Source organism: Syngnathoides biaculeatus, chromosome 22 (genome assembly GCF_019802595.1).
Source record: "Syngnathoides biaculeatus isolate LvHL_M chromosome 22, ASM1980259v1, whole genome shotgun sequence".
In the NCBI taxonomy this organism is placed as follows: domain Eukaryota; kingdom Metazoa; phylum Chordata; class Actinopteri; order Syngnathiformes; family Syngnathidae; genus Syngnathoides; species Syngnathoides biaculeatus.
This window is the reverse complement of record NC_084661.1, coordinates 5,780,931-5,794,255: the sequence shown is the minus strand read 5'-3', so window position 1 is coordinate 5,794,255 and position 13,325 is coordinate 5,780,931. Positions and strand designations below refer to the sequence as shown.

At 45.3% G+C, this 13,325-nt stretch overlaps 1 protein-coding gene across 4 annotated transcripts in view; it reads right to left on the bottom strand.

Annotated features, from left to right (window-relative positions):
• myo15b (myosin XVB) overlaps positions 1–13,325 on the bottom strand; it is a 160,675-nt gene that overhangs the window by 138,269 nt on the left and 9,081 nt on the right. For all 4 annotated transcript variants that reach the window (XM_061809561.1, XM_061809562.1, XM_061809563.1 and 1 more), the window contains exons 5-11: positions 7,471–7,566; positions 7,156–7,391; positions 2,369–2,538; positions 1,366–1,438; positions 1,072–1,251; positions 871–980; positions 606–667 (exon numbers count right to left, since the gene is read on the bottom strand). In XM_061809561.1, coding sequence (XP_061665545.1) covers positions 606–667; positions 871–980; positions 1,072–1,251; positions 1,366–1,438; positions 2,369–2,538; positions 7,156–7,391; positions 7,471–7,566 — 927 coding nt within the window. The remainder of the gene's footprint in view (positions 1–605; positions 668–870; positions 981–1,071; positions 1,252–1,365; positions 1,439–2,368; positions 2,539–7,155; positions 7,392–7,470; positions 7,567–13,325) is intronic.

Below are 13,325 nucleotides of genomic sequence, written 5' to 3'. Positions count from 1 at the left end.
CCTTTTTAAGAAGGGGGACCTGAGGGTGTGTTCCAACTATAGGGGCCTCCCACTCCTCAGCCTTCCTGGTAAGGTCTATTCAGGGGTGCTGGAGAGGAGGATCCGTCGTGAAGTCGAATCTCAGATTCAGAAGGATCAATGTGGCTTTCGCCCTAGCCGTAAAACAGTGCACCAACTGTATACCCTCAACAGGATCTTTGAGGGTGCATGGGAGTTCGCCCAACCAGTCTACATGTGTTTTGTGGACTTGGAGCATCGACCATGTCCCTCTGAGAGTGTTGTGGGGGGTTCGGAAGTATGGGGTATGGTATGTATGGGGCTGGAAGAAGTGGCTGGGGAAAGGGAAGTTTGGGTATCTTTACTGAAGATACTTTCCCTGTGACCTGACCCAGAAAAGCGGTAGAAAATGAATCGATGGATGGATTGCCAAAATTACTTGGCCCATCATAACTTCTTTCTGCTGTGTAGGGATTGTGGTAACGGGTTCTGTCATCAGGAGACCTGTTTTCATAAAATTTAAAGCTTTATACTGTTAAAGTTCAAGCTTTTAAGGAAAAAGCAAATAAATAAAACAAATGAAATGTTTTCATCCTGAGAACACTAACCAATTGTTGTTGGTCCAGTTCAAACAAGTCATCAACATATGCATCCATCTGCTGATGATGGCCTACAGACAAGAAAAAAAGATGAAAAAACTCAAATTGGTTCTTGAAAAGGTACCGAGGGTGGTAAACGGCAGTGTGCACCTATACATCTGAGATCTGAGAAGAACATAATGTACCCCACCTCTTGTTTAGTAGTTTGTTTTTCTTCTTTTGATCATTATTGGAGGAGTCATCTTGATATTTTGGTTGGATAATACTGCCATACCTTCCTGTGGAAAGTCCCGTCCCCACAGGTTTCCTGGAAGATGAGGAACTCTTGGAGCTTCAGTGATTGGTGCTGGCGGAATAAAGTCCTCAAGATCCGTAACTGGTGTCCTTTGAAATAACAGAAAGTGAGACGCAATCGATATATTCTTTATGTTCTTTATGAAACGCTTGAAAAAAAAAAAAAAAGTGTATCTCATACCGGTCATCCAGGCCACTGAATAGGTAATCAGAGTTAATTGAAGAAGGTGTGCCTGGAGTCAGTACTTCTGCCTCAGTGCCAGCCAGCAGATCCATGACAAAGTCTGATCCAGCCAAATCAGACCACCCCTCATCAGTCAGAAGAGAGACAGACCATCCCTCTGTTGCCTCTATCATACCTCTATGAATGTCATTAAAGGTTTGTTTGAATACATGTATACCTATCTACTGTACCTGTATACTATATATTTGGACACGCAGGGATCATTATCTGTCAGTGTAGATTATGAACCACCTGGCATAGAGAAACCATGAGGCGAGTTTTTCTCCTGTGGTCCAGGACTCCACTTCAGTTGTGAACTTCTCTTCTAGGAAGTCAGATATTATGGGTTTCCATTGAAGATGAAAAAAAAATAACTGACTTTTATGTGAAATTATGATTGAAAATATTTTTTTTAAAAATCCTTCATACATTTGGTGAGATAATTTATGAATACAATGAAAAATCTACATTAGTACATGCCAACATTTAGACCGTTTCCATTTCTCCCATTAGCAAGAAAATCAATCATGCTCCAGGATCAATTTTAATGTGCTTTGTCCAAATGTCAAATTTCCCCATTGTGGGATGAGTAAACGTGATCTTTAATGAAATATCCCAATAAAGAAGGACTTAATGTCTATATTACTCATAATTTCAATCAATACTTATAACTGATTTGACGTAAAGTATAAAGCCACCAATCTATTTTAATCTCAAATGGTCCAGTTTGATCTACAATTTTGGAAAGGTCTTATAACCTTGCAAACTTATTCAACAACTGTTTTAGAGTAGTGTATCCTTATTGTGAATTAATTATCAGGGATTTAATAATAATAATAATAACACTATCTACCTTGAAAGTATAAGTTGGTCCGGAGGTAGTTAGCGATCAAACATAATACACTGAATTTTCCAAAATGAAATGAAAATTTCAGCAAAGCATATACATAAAATTCTGTTCATATTCAATGTCCTTAACAAGCAGACAATACTAGTACGACGAACACGATTCAGAAAACTATTTATATTTAAAGCTTAGTTGGCTTTTCATAACCCTTTTGTTATTGGTCCTTTAATTCACCCAAAATGGCTGCTTTAAACCAAAATTGTTCCCTTTTTTTTTCTCCCCGATACCAAGCATCGTGTCAAAGTTTGATCATCTGAAGGATAAAACATGAAAAATGGGGGCAAGGGCCGGTCATCACTGCTTGCAAATGCTTGTTTGGAGGAGACTCTAATAATGGCACTTACTTACCGTTGAATGTAGATACATCCACAAGCATTCTGCCTTTCCTTTTGTTGCTGATCCATTCCAGCTGAGATGGGGGACAAATACGGGAAGTGGGTGCTTGGAGCTGCATAGATGTGAGCAGTTTGTGCTGGCACAGTGAACGGTATTCCATTGGTCCGTGGTCCGATACATATCTAAATGGAAAGTATGTAAATTTTTTCAAGATTTTGTTTGAACCTCAACTGCACATACACTGCGAAAATTAATGAACTAATGTTAAAAAGACTAACACAACACAGTGCAGCTGTTCTAGCTCCTTCCGTTGGGTAGGCGCTACCCATCAATGTAATAAAAACTAGCAAGCATTCAAACAGTTTCTTCCCTCTAGCAATTAAGTTATTTAATTCTTGAACAGCGAACATAGTATTTTACTGCACCATGTTGCAGTTCTTCTGCCTTGTCCTGTTGTTGTCACACCCTGCTGGGCCAATCAGTATTAGTAATATAGACAGACAGCTGCATACCCCTTGAACCTTGACACCCTTTTGCACAATTGTCATTGCACTGGTGCACTGTAACTGCTTGAAGTGCTAGAAGACTCTGCATCCATGCACAACTTTGCAGAACGGTGACTTCTTATAAGAAAGAAAAAAAGTTCCCTGTCAATTGACTGTCTATTGTTCTTTGTTCCTGTTAGTTTTTTTTGTTCTTGTTCTTCGTACTCAACATGTATGTCGTACTGTCCGTCTACCCATCCATTGTCTGAGCTGATTATCCTTACGAGGGTCGCGGGAGTGCTAGAGCCAATCCCAGCTGTCATCGGGCAGGAGGCAGGGTACATCCTGAACTGGTTGCCATCCAGTTGCAGGGCACATAGAGAAAGACAACAGTCACATTCACAACCACACCTTGGGAAAATGTAGAGTCTCCAATAGGTGCATGTTTTTAGAATGTGGGAGGAAACTGGAGTGCCCGCAGAAAACCTATGCAGCCACGGGAACAACATGCAAACTCCACATAGGCGAGGCCTGGAATTTGACCACAGTCCTCAGAACTGTGAGGCCAAAGGTCTACAGGTGTCCCACCATGCTGCTAGCACCAACTACCGGAGACAAATTCCTTGTGTGTTGTTACTTATTTGGCCAATAAAGCTGATTCTAATTTAAGTTCAGTTTGATTTCTTGAACAACAATATAACAAGGACAATATTGATAGCAAGCAAAGAATATAGTGTCACAGTCAGTGTCTGGAGAGACAGTGGAGAATCCTGCTTATGAAGTTGCTTTTTTTAATCCTGTCCTATCAAGCTGCATGGCCATGCTGAATGATGAATCTGTCGGTCTCAGGAGGGGGATGTGGTGCACAATCAACTCTGTGTATAGTGGGGATGGTGCAATGTTGACCTTAAGTAGGGACGTTGTGAGTCAGTGGGCCGAATACTTTGAAAACTTTTGGGAGAATACCTCCATGACCTCTTGAATTCCACCCACACCCCTTCCCATGAAGAAGCTGAGTGTTGGACTCTGAGGTGGGTTCTTTTCTCACTGGGGTTGAAAACACCGAGGTGGTTAAAAAGCTCCTCAGTGGAGGGCTCTGAGGGTGGATGAACTAGGTCCTGAGTTCATAAAGGTTGTATATGTTGTGGGGTGCCCTCCTTGGCACGGCTCTGCAACAATGCTTGGTCATCAGAGACAGTGCCTCTGTTTTGGCATAGTCGGGTGGTAGTCTCCTTTTTTAAGAAGGAGAACCAGAGGGTATGTTCCAAATATTGGGGTTCACACTCCTCTGCCTTCCTGGTAAGGTCTATTCAGGGATTCTGGAAAGGAGGATCCATCAGGAAGTCAAATCATGAAGAGTAGTGAGGTTTTCAACCTAGCCATGGAACAGTAGACAAGCTGTACAACCTCAACAGCATCCTTGATGATGCATGGGAGTTGTCCCAACCACTCTACATTTCTTTTTTTTTTTTTTTTGGTGAACTTGGAAAATCCATTCAACCAGGTCCCTTGGGCAGCCCTGTTGGTGCTAAAATGGGACGGGGTATCAGGCTCCCTGCTATGGGGTGTTCAGTCCCTGTATGAACAATCTCGGAAATTTGGGCCACATTTCGGGCAATCAAATTATTTTTTTGTGAGAGGTGGACTTCACCAAGAGTCTCTGTTGCCATCCATCTGTTCATTGCCTTTATGGACAGAATTTCCAGGTGCAGCCAGGATGTTGAGGTGGACCAGTTTGTTCAGAATCAGAATCATATTTTTTTTAGATCAGTATCATGTTTTTTGAAGATGATGTGGTTGTGATGACCCCATCAAACTATGATTAGTCTCACCACGCTCCACCATCGACACATCAAGTGTTGCGCAATACAAGCCTCTCGCACCTGAGTAGCATCTGATCGACTTGCACAATAGACTGAGGAATATCTACAACACTTGCAAAATTTACATTGTCCCTGATTACTGCATAACTAATCACATTAAACTGTATATGAAGTGTTCAGACGCAAAAGCAGTTCTGTAGATTCTTTGATTATATAGATCAAAGAATCTATCTATCTATCTATCTATCTATCTATCTATCTATCTATCTATCTATCTATCTATCTATCTATCTATCTATCTATCTATCTATCTATCTATCTATCTATCTATCTATCTATCTATCTATCTATCTATCTATCTATCAAAGAATCTACAGAAACAACAAAAATCGATATATTTGCTTTTGCGTCTGAACATTCCTTAACATCTGGACGCCTTGCACAATTGTCATATTAACAGCTGCCGAGTGTGAAGTGGCTGGGTAAAAAATCTTCAAATTTGAGACCATAGTCTTCAGTTGGAAGAGGGTGGCCTCTCTGGGTCAGGGAGAAGATCATGTCCCAAGTGGAGGACTTTAAGTATCTTGGGGTCTTGTTTTCGAGTGATGGAAGACTGGTACTGGAGAATGACTGATGGATCAAAGCAGCGACTTCAGAGAGGCGTACTCTGTATTGATCTGTCATGGTGAAAGAGGAGTTGGGCCCAAAGGCAAAGCTCTTTGCCAGTTACTAGATTCCTACCCTTACCTATGGTAATGAGCTATGGGTTGTGACCAAAAGAACAAGATTACGAATACTAGCAGCCGAAAGGATTTTCCTTTGTGGGGTATCTGGTTTCTCCCATAGAAATAGGGTGAGAAGCTTGGTTTTCTGAGAGGTGCTCAGAGTTGGCTCGCTACTCCTCTGAATAGAGAGAAGCCAATTTACATGGCAAGCATCTGATTCAGATGCCTCCTGGAGAGGGGTTCTGGGAGGGTCCCTCCAGGAGGAGGCCCCAGTGATGGCCCAAGATCTGCTAGTGTCATGACCATGGGACATGGTGTTGGACCTAAATGCAGGACTCAGAGGCACCAACACCTTGTCGATGGTGGTTTTATTTTCAGCAGAGGTCAAACAGAGGTAAGCAGTTCAAAAAAGGCAAAGACACAAAATGTGCCAAAAGGCAAGGTCCAAAAACATGAAAACGAGGTTGGATAACTACTAGGCAAGGCTTAACTAGACTTGGCTGTGGTGGCACAGGAACGCTGGCCGTGACAATGAGGCAAATACGCGACAAGAAGCTTGTATAGTCATGCAGACTAATGTAGTCTCAAACAACGAATAGCAACTAGCAAAAAAACACGTAAGGCTTAAATACATCGCATTCTCAGAGAAAATGGGGTGCATGTGATGAGTTGCTGCCAGAGGTAGCCACGCACAGGGCTGGGGCCTGGCTACGCCCCTGACAACCGGACAGACTATTTCTCAAGGCTGCTCTGGAGAAGCCTTGAGATCCCCCCAGAGGACGACTACAAATAGTTGGGGTCAACAATCCAGAGCAATGGTGAGTGTGGTAAGGAAGTGAAGAAATGGGTGCAAGCAGGTTGGAATAGCTGGCGGAAGGTTATGTGACAGAAGAGTCTGCTAGGATGAAGGGCAAAGTTTATAAAACAGTGGTGAGGCCAGCTGTGATGTATGGATTAGAGACGGTAGCAATGAAGAGATGAAGGAAGGCGTGCTAGAGGTGGCAGAAATTAAGATTCTCTTTAGGAATGAGAAGGATAGGATTAGAAATGAACTAATTCGAGGGGCAGCTAAAGTCGGATGTTTTGGAGACAAGGTTTGAGAGAAAAGACTTTGATGGTTTGGACATGTGTCTCGTACAGGTGAGAGAGGAGTACAATATTAGAAGGGTGCTGAGGATGGAGCTGCCAGGCAAAAGAGCAAGAAGACGACCAAAGAGAAGGTTGATGGATGTTGTGAGGCAAGACATGAGGGCAATTGGTGTTAGAGAGGAAGATTCAGGAGATAGGCTTCGATAGAAAAAGATGAAACGTTGTGGCGACCCCTCACGGGACAAGCCGAAAGAAGAAGTAGCCAATAGCCTTTGTTTGCAATGACAGGTTCAAGACAACTCCTGTATGGCGAAACTACCGTTGGTAATGCCTTCTGTCTCTTGATAGGTTGTTCTCACTTGGGTGTTTTTTTTTCTACAACTATGCAAAGGATGCAGAGTCCAGACTTGCTTACTTATTTTCTATCATCCGATCATCTGCAAACACATACCTGTAATGTAATTTGCTTATGATGAAAATACAAGTAGTGAGAGACACATTTTACCCACTCAAGTGCCTCCAAATTGGGGGAAATTGGAATCTTTTCCTGCAGAACCAATTACTTCATACAGTTCTTCCCATAGACTCCTTAACAATGGTGTTTTGTTGCATGTATATTCAGTGTTTCAAAAAATATTTACGACCAAAATAAAGTTCAACACAAATATTCCACCTACTTTAGCAAGGGTTTTTCTAGTACTGGGGATGGAGTGAAGGCACAGAGGCAGCAGGCCAGAAGCAACCAGCCTTGCAGGTTACGTTGCTCTTCACTCATACCCCATGTGTGGTATGCCAACTGGGCCAGGATCTCATCCCTTAAGGCAGGTTGGTTCTGGCCTTTCTCAATTATGTAGTTTCCCAACATCTGCTCCTGCAAGTCACTGAGGTCTGACTCACCTGTGAACCGCATGATCTAAAGAAAAAGTGGATTAAAAATCGTGATTGATGGGAACAACAAATGTAATATCTTATCTTTACGATCTTTCCAATACCAGTTTATAAACTTCAAGGGCAGTGGAGGCATCGTCTGGTTCTAGAGGGGTGAGCGCTATTTGGATGGGTGTTCCCTGAGGTTGGCACCATGTATCCTGTGAAAAGAAATGTTTCAATTGAATTTATTATAGTCATTATAATTCGTCATTATTTTCTTCATCTTCTGTTCTCCATATCCTCACTTAATTCACGGCAGTGCTGGAGCCAATCCTAGCTTTCTTTGGGTGAGAGGCTGGATGCCAACCAATCGCAAGGCAGTTATAAACAAACAGCCATTCATACATCCATACCTACATGAAACTTAGACTCTTCAGTTAAGCTATGTTCCACTCAACATTGCGACAGAAAACTCTAAGAAAACACTCCTGGAGCCTGCGGGAGCGGGGGTGGAAGATGGCTCATCGGCAGACGGTAATGAACACAGGAACGGAAAAGACTATGAGAACATCTATCAGCATAAATGAAGCTTCGACAGTCAAAGCAGGACTTAAGCTCCAAGTCTGCGTTTGTGGTTGGCAAAGGTTACCTCCACTCAGGGCCTGAAGATTCACCACGGCAGGAAACAATGGCTAAAGAAGGGACAGCAGGTAAGTCGCATTGACAGCTACGTTTTGAGAAGCAGGTCAAGTCAGTCGGCAGAAGTTCAGCAGCAGGACACACATCACAGTCTGCAGGACATCAACGCCCCTGTCCCATTGGAGGAGGAGGAGGAACAAAGCACAGGAGCGCAACCTGGACCCAAGCTACCACTACAATCAACCACAGAGCGGAAGATCCAGGGGCGTAGGCCATTGATCAAATGCCCAAGGCCTGCAACAAGGCTTTGTGGAAGAAGGTCAACATGGATCTCTGCAGCATTTTGGAAGGGATCTGAGGTACCAGTACAAAGAAGCTGGAAAGGATGGGTAACCTTAGTAGCCCAAACGGCCCTCATCCTGGCCACTGGGAGGAAGTGGACACCAGTGGCTGCAAATGAGCAGGCAAAGGCAGCATTCAGACACAAGGAAATCGTTGGCCAAGTGCAGGAAGAGAGGAGTGGCCTTGGGTTCGGGGCCAGTAGACCAGTATGGAGCAAGGCTAATACTGCTGAGCGGCGCAAGCTGGTGGTCCAGGGGGTACGTTGAGAAGAGGAAGCACAAAGGTGCGTCCAAGCTGTGTCACAGGCCAAGCAAGGGCAGTGCTTGGCTGGGAAACAGCTTTAGGAGATGGAGGCATTCAGGGCAAGCTGAATATGACGCTTTACATTCTCCCACGGCCTAAGCCAGTGGTATGCCAAAGATCCCAAGTGCCTGTTATGCCCAAGTCCTGCAACACCGAGCACATCCTGGTTGGTTGAAAGACAAGTCTTACTCAAGGCCGTTACACCTGGTGGCACAACCAAGTACTGAAGTGTCTCGCTGGTGTTCTGGAACCTGGGATGCTGGGATTCACTGCTGAACCCTCTCGAGAGTGTCGTGGGCCTATCAGCGAAAGACTTGATGATGGAAGGAAGCCCACTTGATAACCAGTAAGGTGCCATCACTTGCTGCCTGTTTTGGGGATTGGGAGGAAACTGGAGTTCCTGGAAAAAAACTAAGCAGGGAAGTAGAGAAGATGGAAACTCCATGCAGCCTGGGCTGCCATTTGAACCCTGGTCCTCAGAATTGTTAGGCAGATGTGCAAACCAGTGGCCCACTATTACATCTCATTTTAATTATCCATCCATCCATCCATTTTCTAAGCTCTCTATCCACACGAGGGTAATGGGCATGCTGAAGCCAATCCCGGCTGTCATCGGGCACAGGCAGAGTACATCCTGAACTGGTTACCAGACTATAACAGCACACATGGAGACAAGACAACAATCACTCACAATCACACCGCTGGGGAATTTAAAGTCTCTAGTTAATGCATGTTTCAGGATGTGGGAGGAAACCAGAGTGCCCGGAGAAAACCCACACAGGCACACGGAGAACATGCAAACTCCACTCAGGGGTAGGCCAGGATTTGAACCCCGGTCCTCAGAACTGTGAGGACAACACTCGACAGCTAATCTACCTTGCCGCCTCATTGTAATTACTCAAGGAGTAATTTAACACATAGCTGTTTATTTATGTTTCTTCACACCACACATTTCACCAAATCACACGTATGTATGCATGCAAGGAGAGCTGCCTGAGTGAAAAACAGTGCTGCATCTCTAGACTCTGGGCTTGGTTAGGATGGTGCCCATTTGTTCAAGGCCACTTCAACAAAAGCCAGGAAGTGGACTAGCATTTATGTACAAAGACTAATTAGATGGGGTTTTTTTTAACATTTGTCCACAAAACCATGGCCATTGTAAAGACTTTCAAGATGAGCAACTGCCAGCTCCAAGTAAAAGAAATTGGATACGCACAATGATTCATTTTCATTGCTTTCTAAAAAAAAAAAAAATGGATTGGGAAAAAACCTGAACAAATTACATTCACTACCTTCCACTCCTGGAAGCTGTAACTTTATCCTGCTGGAGGGGTTTGTGTGTCCAATAATCCTAGGGGCTGAATTGTCTGTGTCACGGTTGCGGCTGGTGAAGGGCGAGGAAGGTAAAGCAAATCGTTGACAACCCAAATGCAGGGAAGCAGGGACGCAAGGCAGGAGTAGCAGAAGTGGGCCATGATGTGAGATCAATCTTTCATGATAGTTACAATTGGAAATTAGAGGTAATGACTTAGTCTATCCGACTGCAAATGTTGGATCTCGGTTTCCCTTGGCCAGACGCGTGTCACCGGGGTCCCCCTATGGAGCCAGGCCTGGAGGTGGGCTCCAAGGCAAGTGCCTGGTGTCTGGGCCTGCACCCATGGGGCTCGGTCGGGCACAGCCCGAAAGGGTAACATGGGTTCCCCTTCCCATGGGCTCACAACCTGTAAGAGGGGCCATTGGGGTCGGGTGCGATGTCAGCTGGGCAGTGGCCAAAGGTGGGGACCTTGGTGATCTGATCCCCAGGTACAGAAGCTAGCTCTAGGGACATGGAATGTCACGTATATGGGAGGGAAAGATCCCAAGTTGGTGTGTGAGGTCAAGAGGTTTCGACTAGATATAGTTGAATTCGCCTCTATGCACCACTTGGGCTCTGGTGCCAGTCCTCTTGAGAGGGGTTGGACTCTGTTCCACTCTGGAGTTGCCCAAGATGAGAGACACCGAGCAGGTGTGAGTATACTTTTTGCCTCCCCGGCTTGGGGTCTGTACATGGGGGTTTACCCCGGTGGATAAGAGGGTAACCTCCCTTCGCCTTCAGATAGGACGGGTCCTGACTGTTGTTTGTGCCTATGCATCAAACAGCAGTTCAGAGTACCCACCCTTTTTGGAGTCCTTAGAGGGAGTGCTGGAGAGCGCAATGACAGTGAGACCTGGAAGGGGGTGATTGGGAAGAATGCAGCCCCCCGCCCCCAATCAGAATCCGAGTGGTGTTGTGTTAGTGGTCTTTTGTGCGCATCACGGGTTGTCCATAACGAGCACAATGTTCAGGCATAAGGGTGTCTACATGTACACCTGGAACCAGGACACTCTAGGTCGCAGTTTGATGATTGACTTTGTCGTCGTGTCATCAGACTTTTGACCGCATGTCTTGGACACTCGGGTGAAGAGAGGGGCGGAGCTGTCAACTGATCACCACCTGTTGGTGAGTTGACTTCGATGGTGTGGAAGATGCTGGTCCGATTTGGCAGGCCCAAACATATTGTGACGGTGTGCTGGGAATGGCTGGCAGATTCCCCTGTCAGAAGGAATTTCAACTCCTACCTCACAAAGAACTTTGCTCACGTTCCAGGGGAGGTGGTGGACATTGAGTCTGAATGAATGATGTTCCATGCGGCCGACCAGAGCTGTGGCGGTATGGTGGTTGGCGTCTGTTGTGGCAGCAACCCATTGGTGGACATCAACAGTGAAGGATGCTGTCAAGCTGAAGAAGGAGTCCTTTCGGGCATTTTTGGCCTGTGGGACTCCCGAGGCAGCTGATAGGTACTGCCTGGCCAGCCAGAATACAGCTTTGGTGGTCAGAGAAGAAAAACCTGGGTGTCGGAGGAGTTCGGTGAGGCTATTAAGAATGATTTCAAGACTTCAAGGCATCAAGGAAATTCTGGTCCACCGTCCCGCATCCCAAGATAAGAAAGCAGTGCACTGTCAACACTGTGTACCATTGTGCAATGAGGCACTGCTGGCCTCAACTCGGGATGTTGTGAGTCAGTGGCTGAGAATACTTTGAAGACTTCCTCAATTCCACCCACACGCCTTCCAATGAGGAAGCTGAGTCTGGTTCTCTGAGGTGGGCTCTTCTATCTCTGGGGTTGACGTCACCGAGGTGGTTACAAAGCTCCTTGGTGGCAGGCCCCTGAGGGTGGATGTGATTTGCCCGGAGTTCCTAAATGCTCTGGATGTAGTGGGGCTGTCCTGGTTGACACGCCTCTGCAACATCGCGAAGACATCAGGGCCAGTGCCACTGGATTGGGAGACTGGAGTGGTGGTTCCCCCTTTTCACACTCCTCAGCCTCCCTGGTAAGGTCTATTCAGGGGTTCTGCAGAGGAGGGTCCAGCAGGAAGTCAATTCTTGGGTTCAAGAGGAGCAATGTGGTTTTCGTTCTGGCCGTGGAAGTGGACCAGCTCTACAAAATCCTGGAGGGTGCATGGGAGTTTGCCCCACGAGTCTACATGTGTTTTCTGGAATTGGAGAAGGTGTTCGACCGTGTCGCTTGGAGAGTCTTGTGGGGTTTTTTTTGGCAGTATGGGGTACCGAACCCCCTGATGTGGGCAGATCGGTCCCTGTACGCCCGCTGTCAGAGTTTGGCCCACATTGCCGGCAATAAGTCGTACTTATTTCTGGTTAGAGATGGACTACACCAAGGCTGCCCTTTTTCACCAATTTTGTTCACAACTTTTTTGGACAGAATCTCTAGGCGTAGCTGAGGTGTAGAGGGTGTCCGGTTTGGTGGCCTCAGTACCACATCTCTGCTCTTTGCAGATGATGTGGTTCTGTTGGCCTCATCAAGCCGTGATCTCCAATGCTCACTGGAAAGAAGTGGCTAGGGAAAGGGAAGTCTGGGGATCACTGCTGAACCTACTTCCCCCGAGACCCAACCTGGAGAAGTGGTAAAAAATGGATGGATGGATGGACTTAGTCTTAAAAAAAGTCACATTTATACAGGGTGTATACATTTTGTACATGAGAGGGAAACAAGTAGTCTCGATCCAATGTATGTAAAAATCACCACACATCAGATAGGTTGGAGTTTTCAATGTTTACCTTTGAGAATTTCCCTGTGTTAGAATATGAAACCCATTTCTTTGTGGAACTGTTCATGTAAGGGACTCGAGCACAGTTAAATACCCTCTCATAATTAGGTTTATTAGGCATTAGCTATTCAGGAGAACAGTTTCTTAAAAATGGCAGGACATTGGGACCATACCCATGAACTAGAATTATATGGACAGAATAAATTTCTCCTGTGACAATGAGCTAGCAGCCCACGATCTCCATTTTAGTTGATGGCTAAACGGAATGCCATTCTGAAATAATGATATGTTCCTGGACTTAGTGGAAAAAGAGGAACAGTACAATTGTCTGATCCACCGAGTCCTTAATCTGACTTTGGAGGTATTTTTTTAAAGTGGGTTCCTTGGAGTGAAGACTATTTTACTTTTATTGCACTTTCATTATTTGCGTAAATATGACCTTATACATTTAATCAATGGATAAAGTGTTGCCCATTTGCTAATCAGACAAGGATGTGTTGTGGAGCCGGTGGTTGTCCTTGATCTTTGTATGCAGAAAACCGGCTAGCGCCATCCTCCTCTCCCAGGCGTTGCTGTGGAGACGAACGACACCAGATAAGAAGTGGAA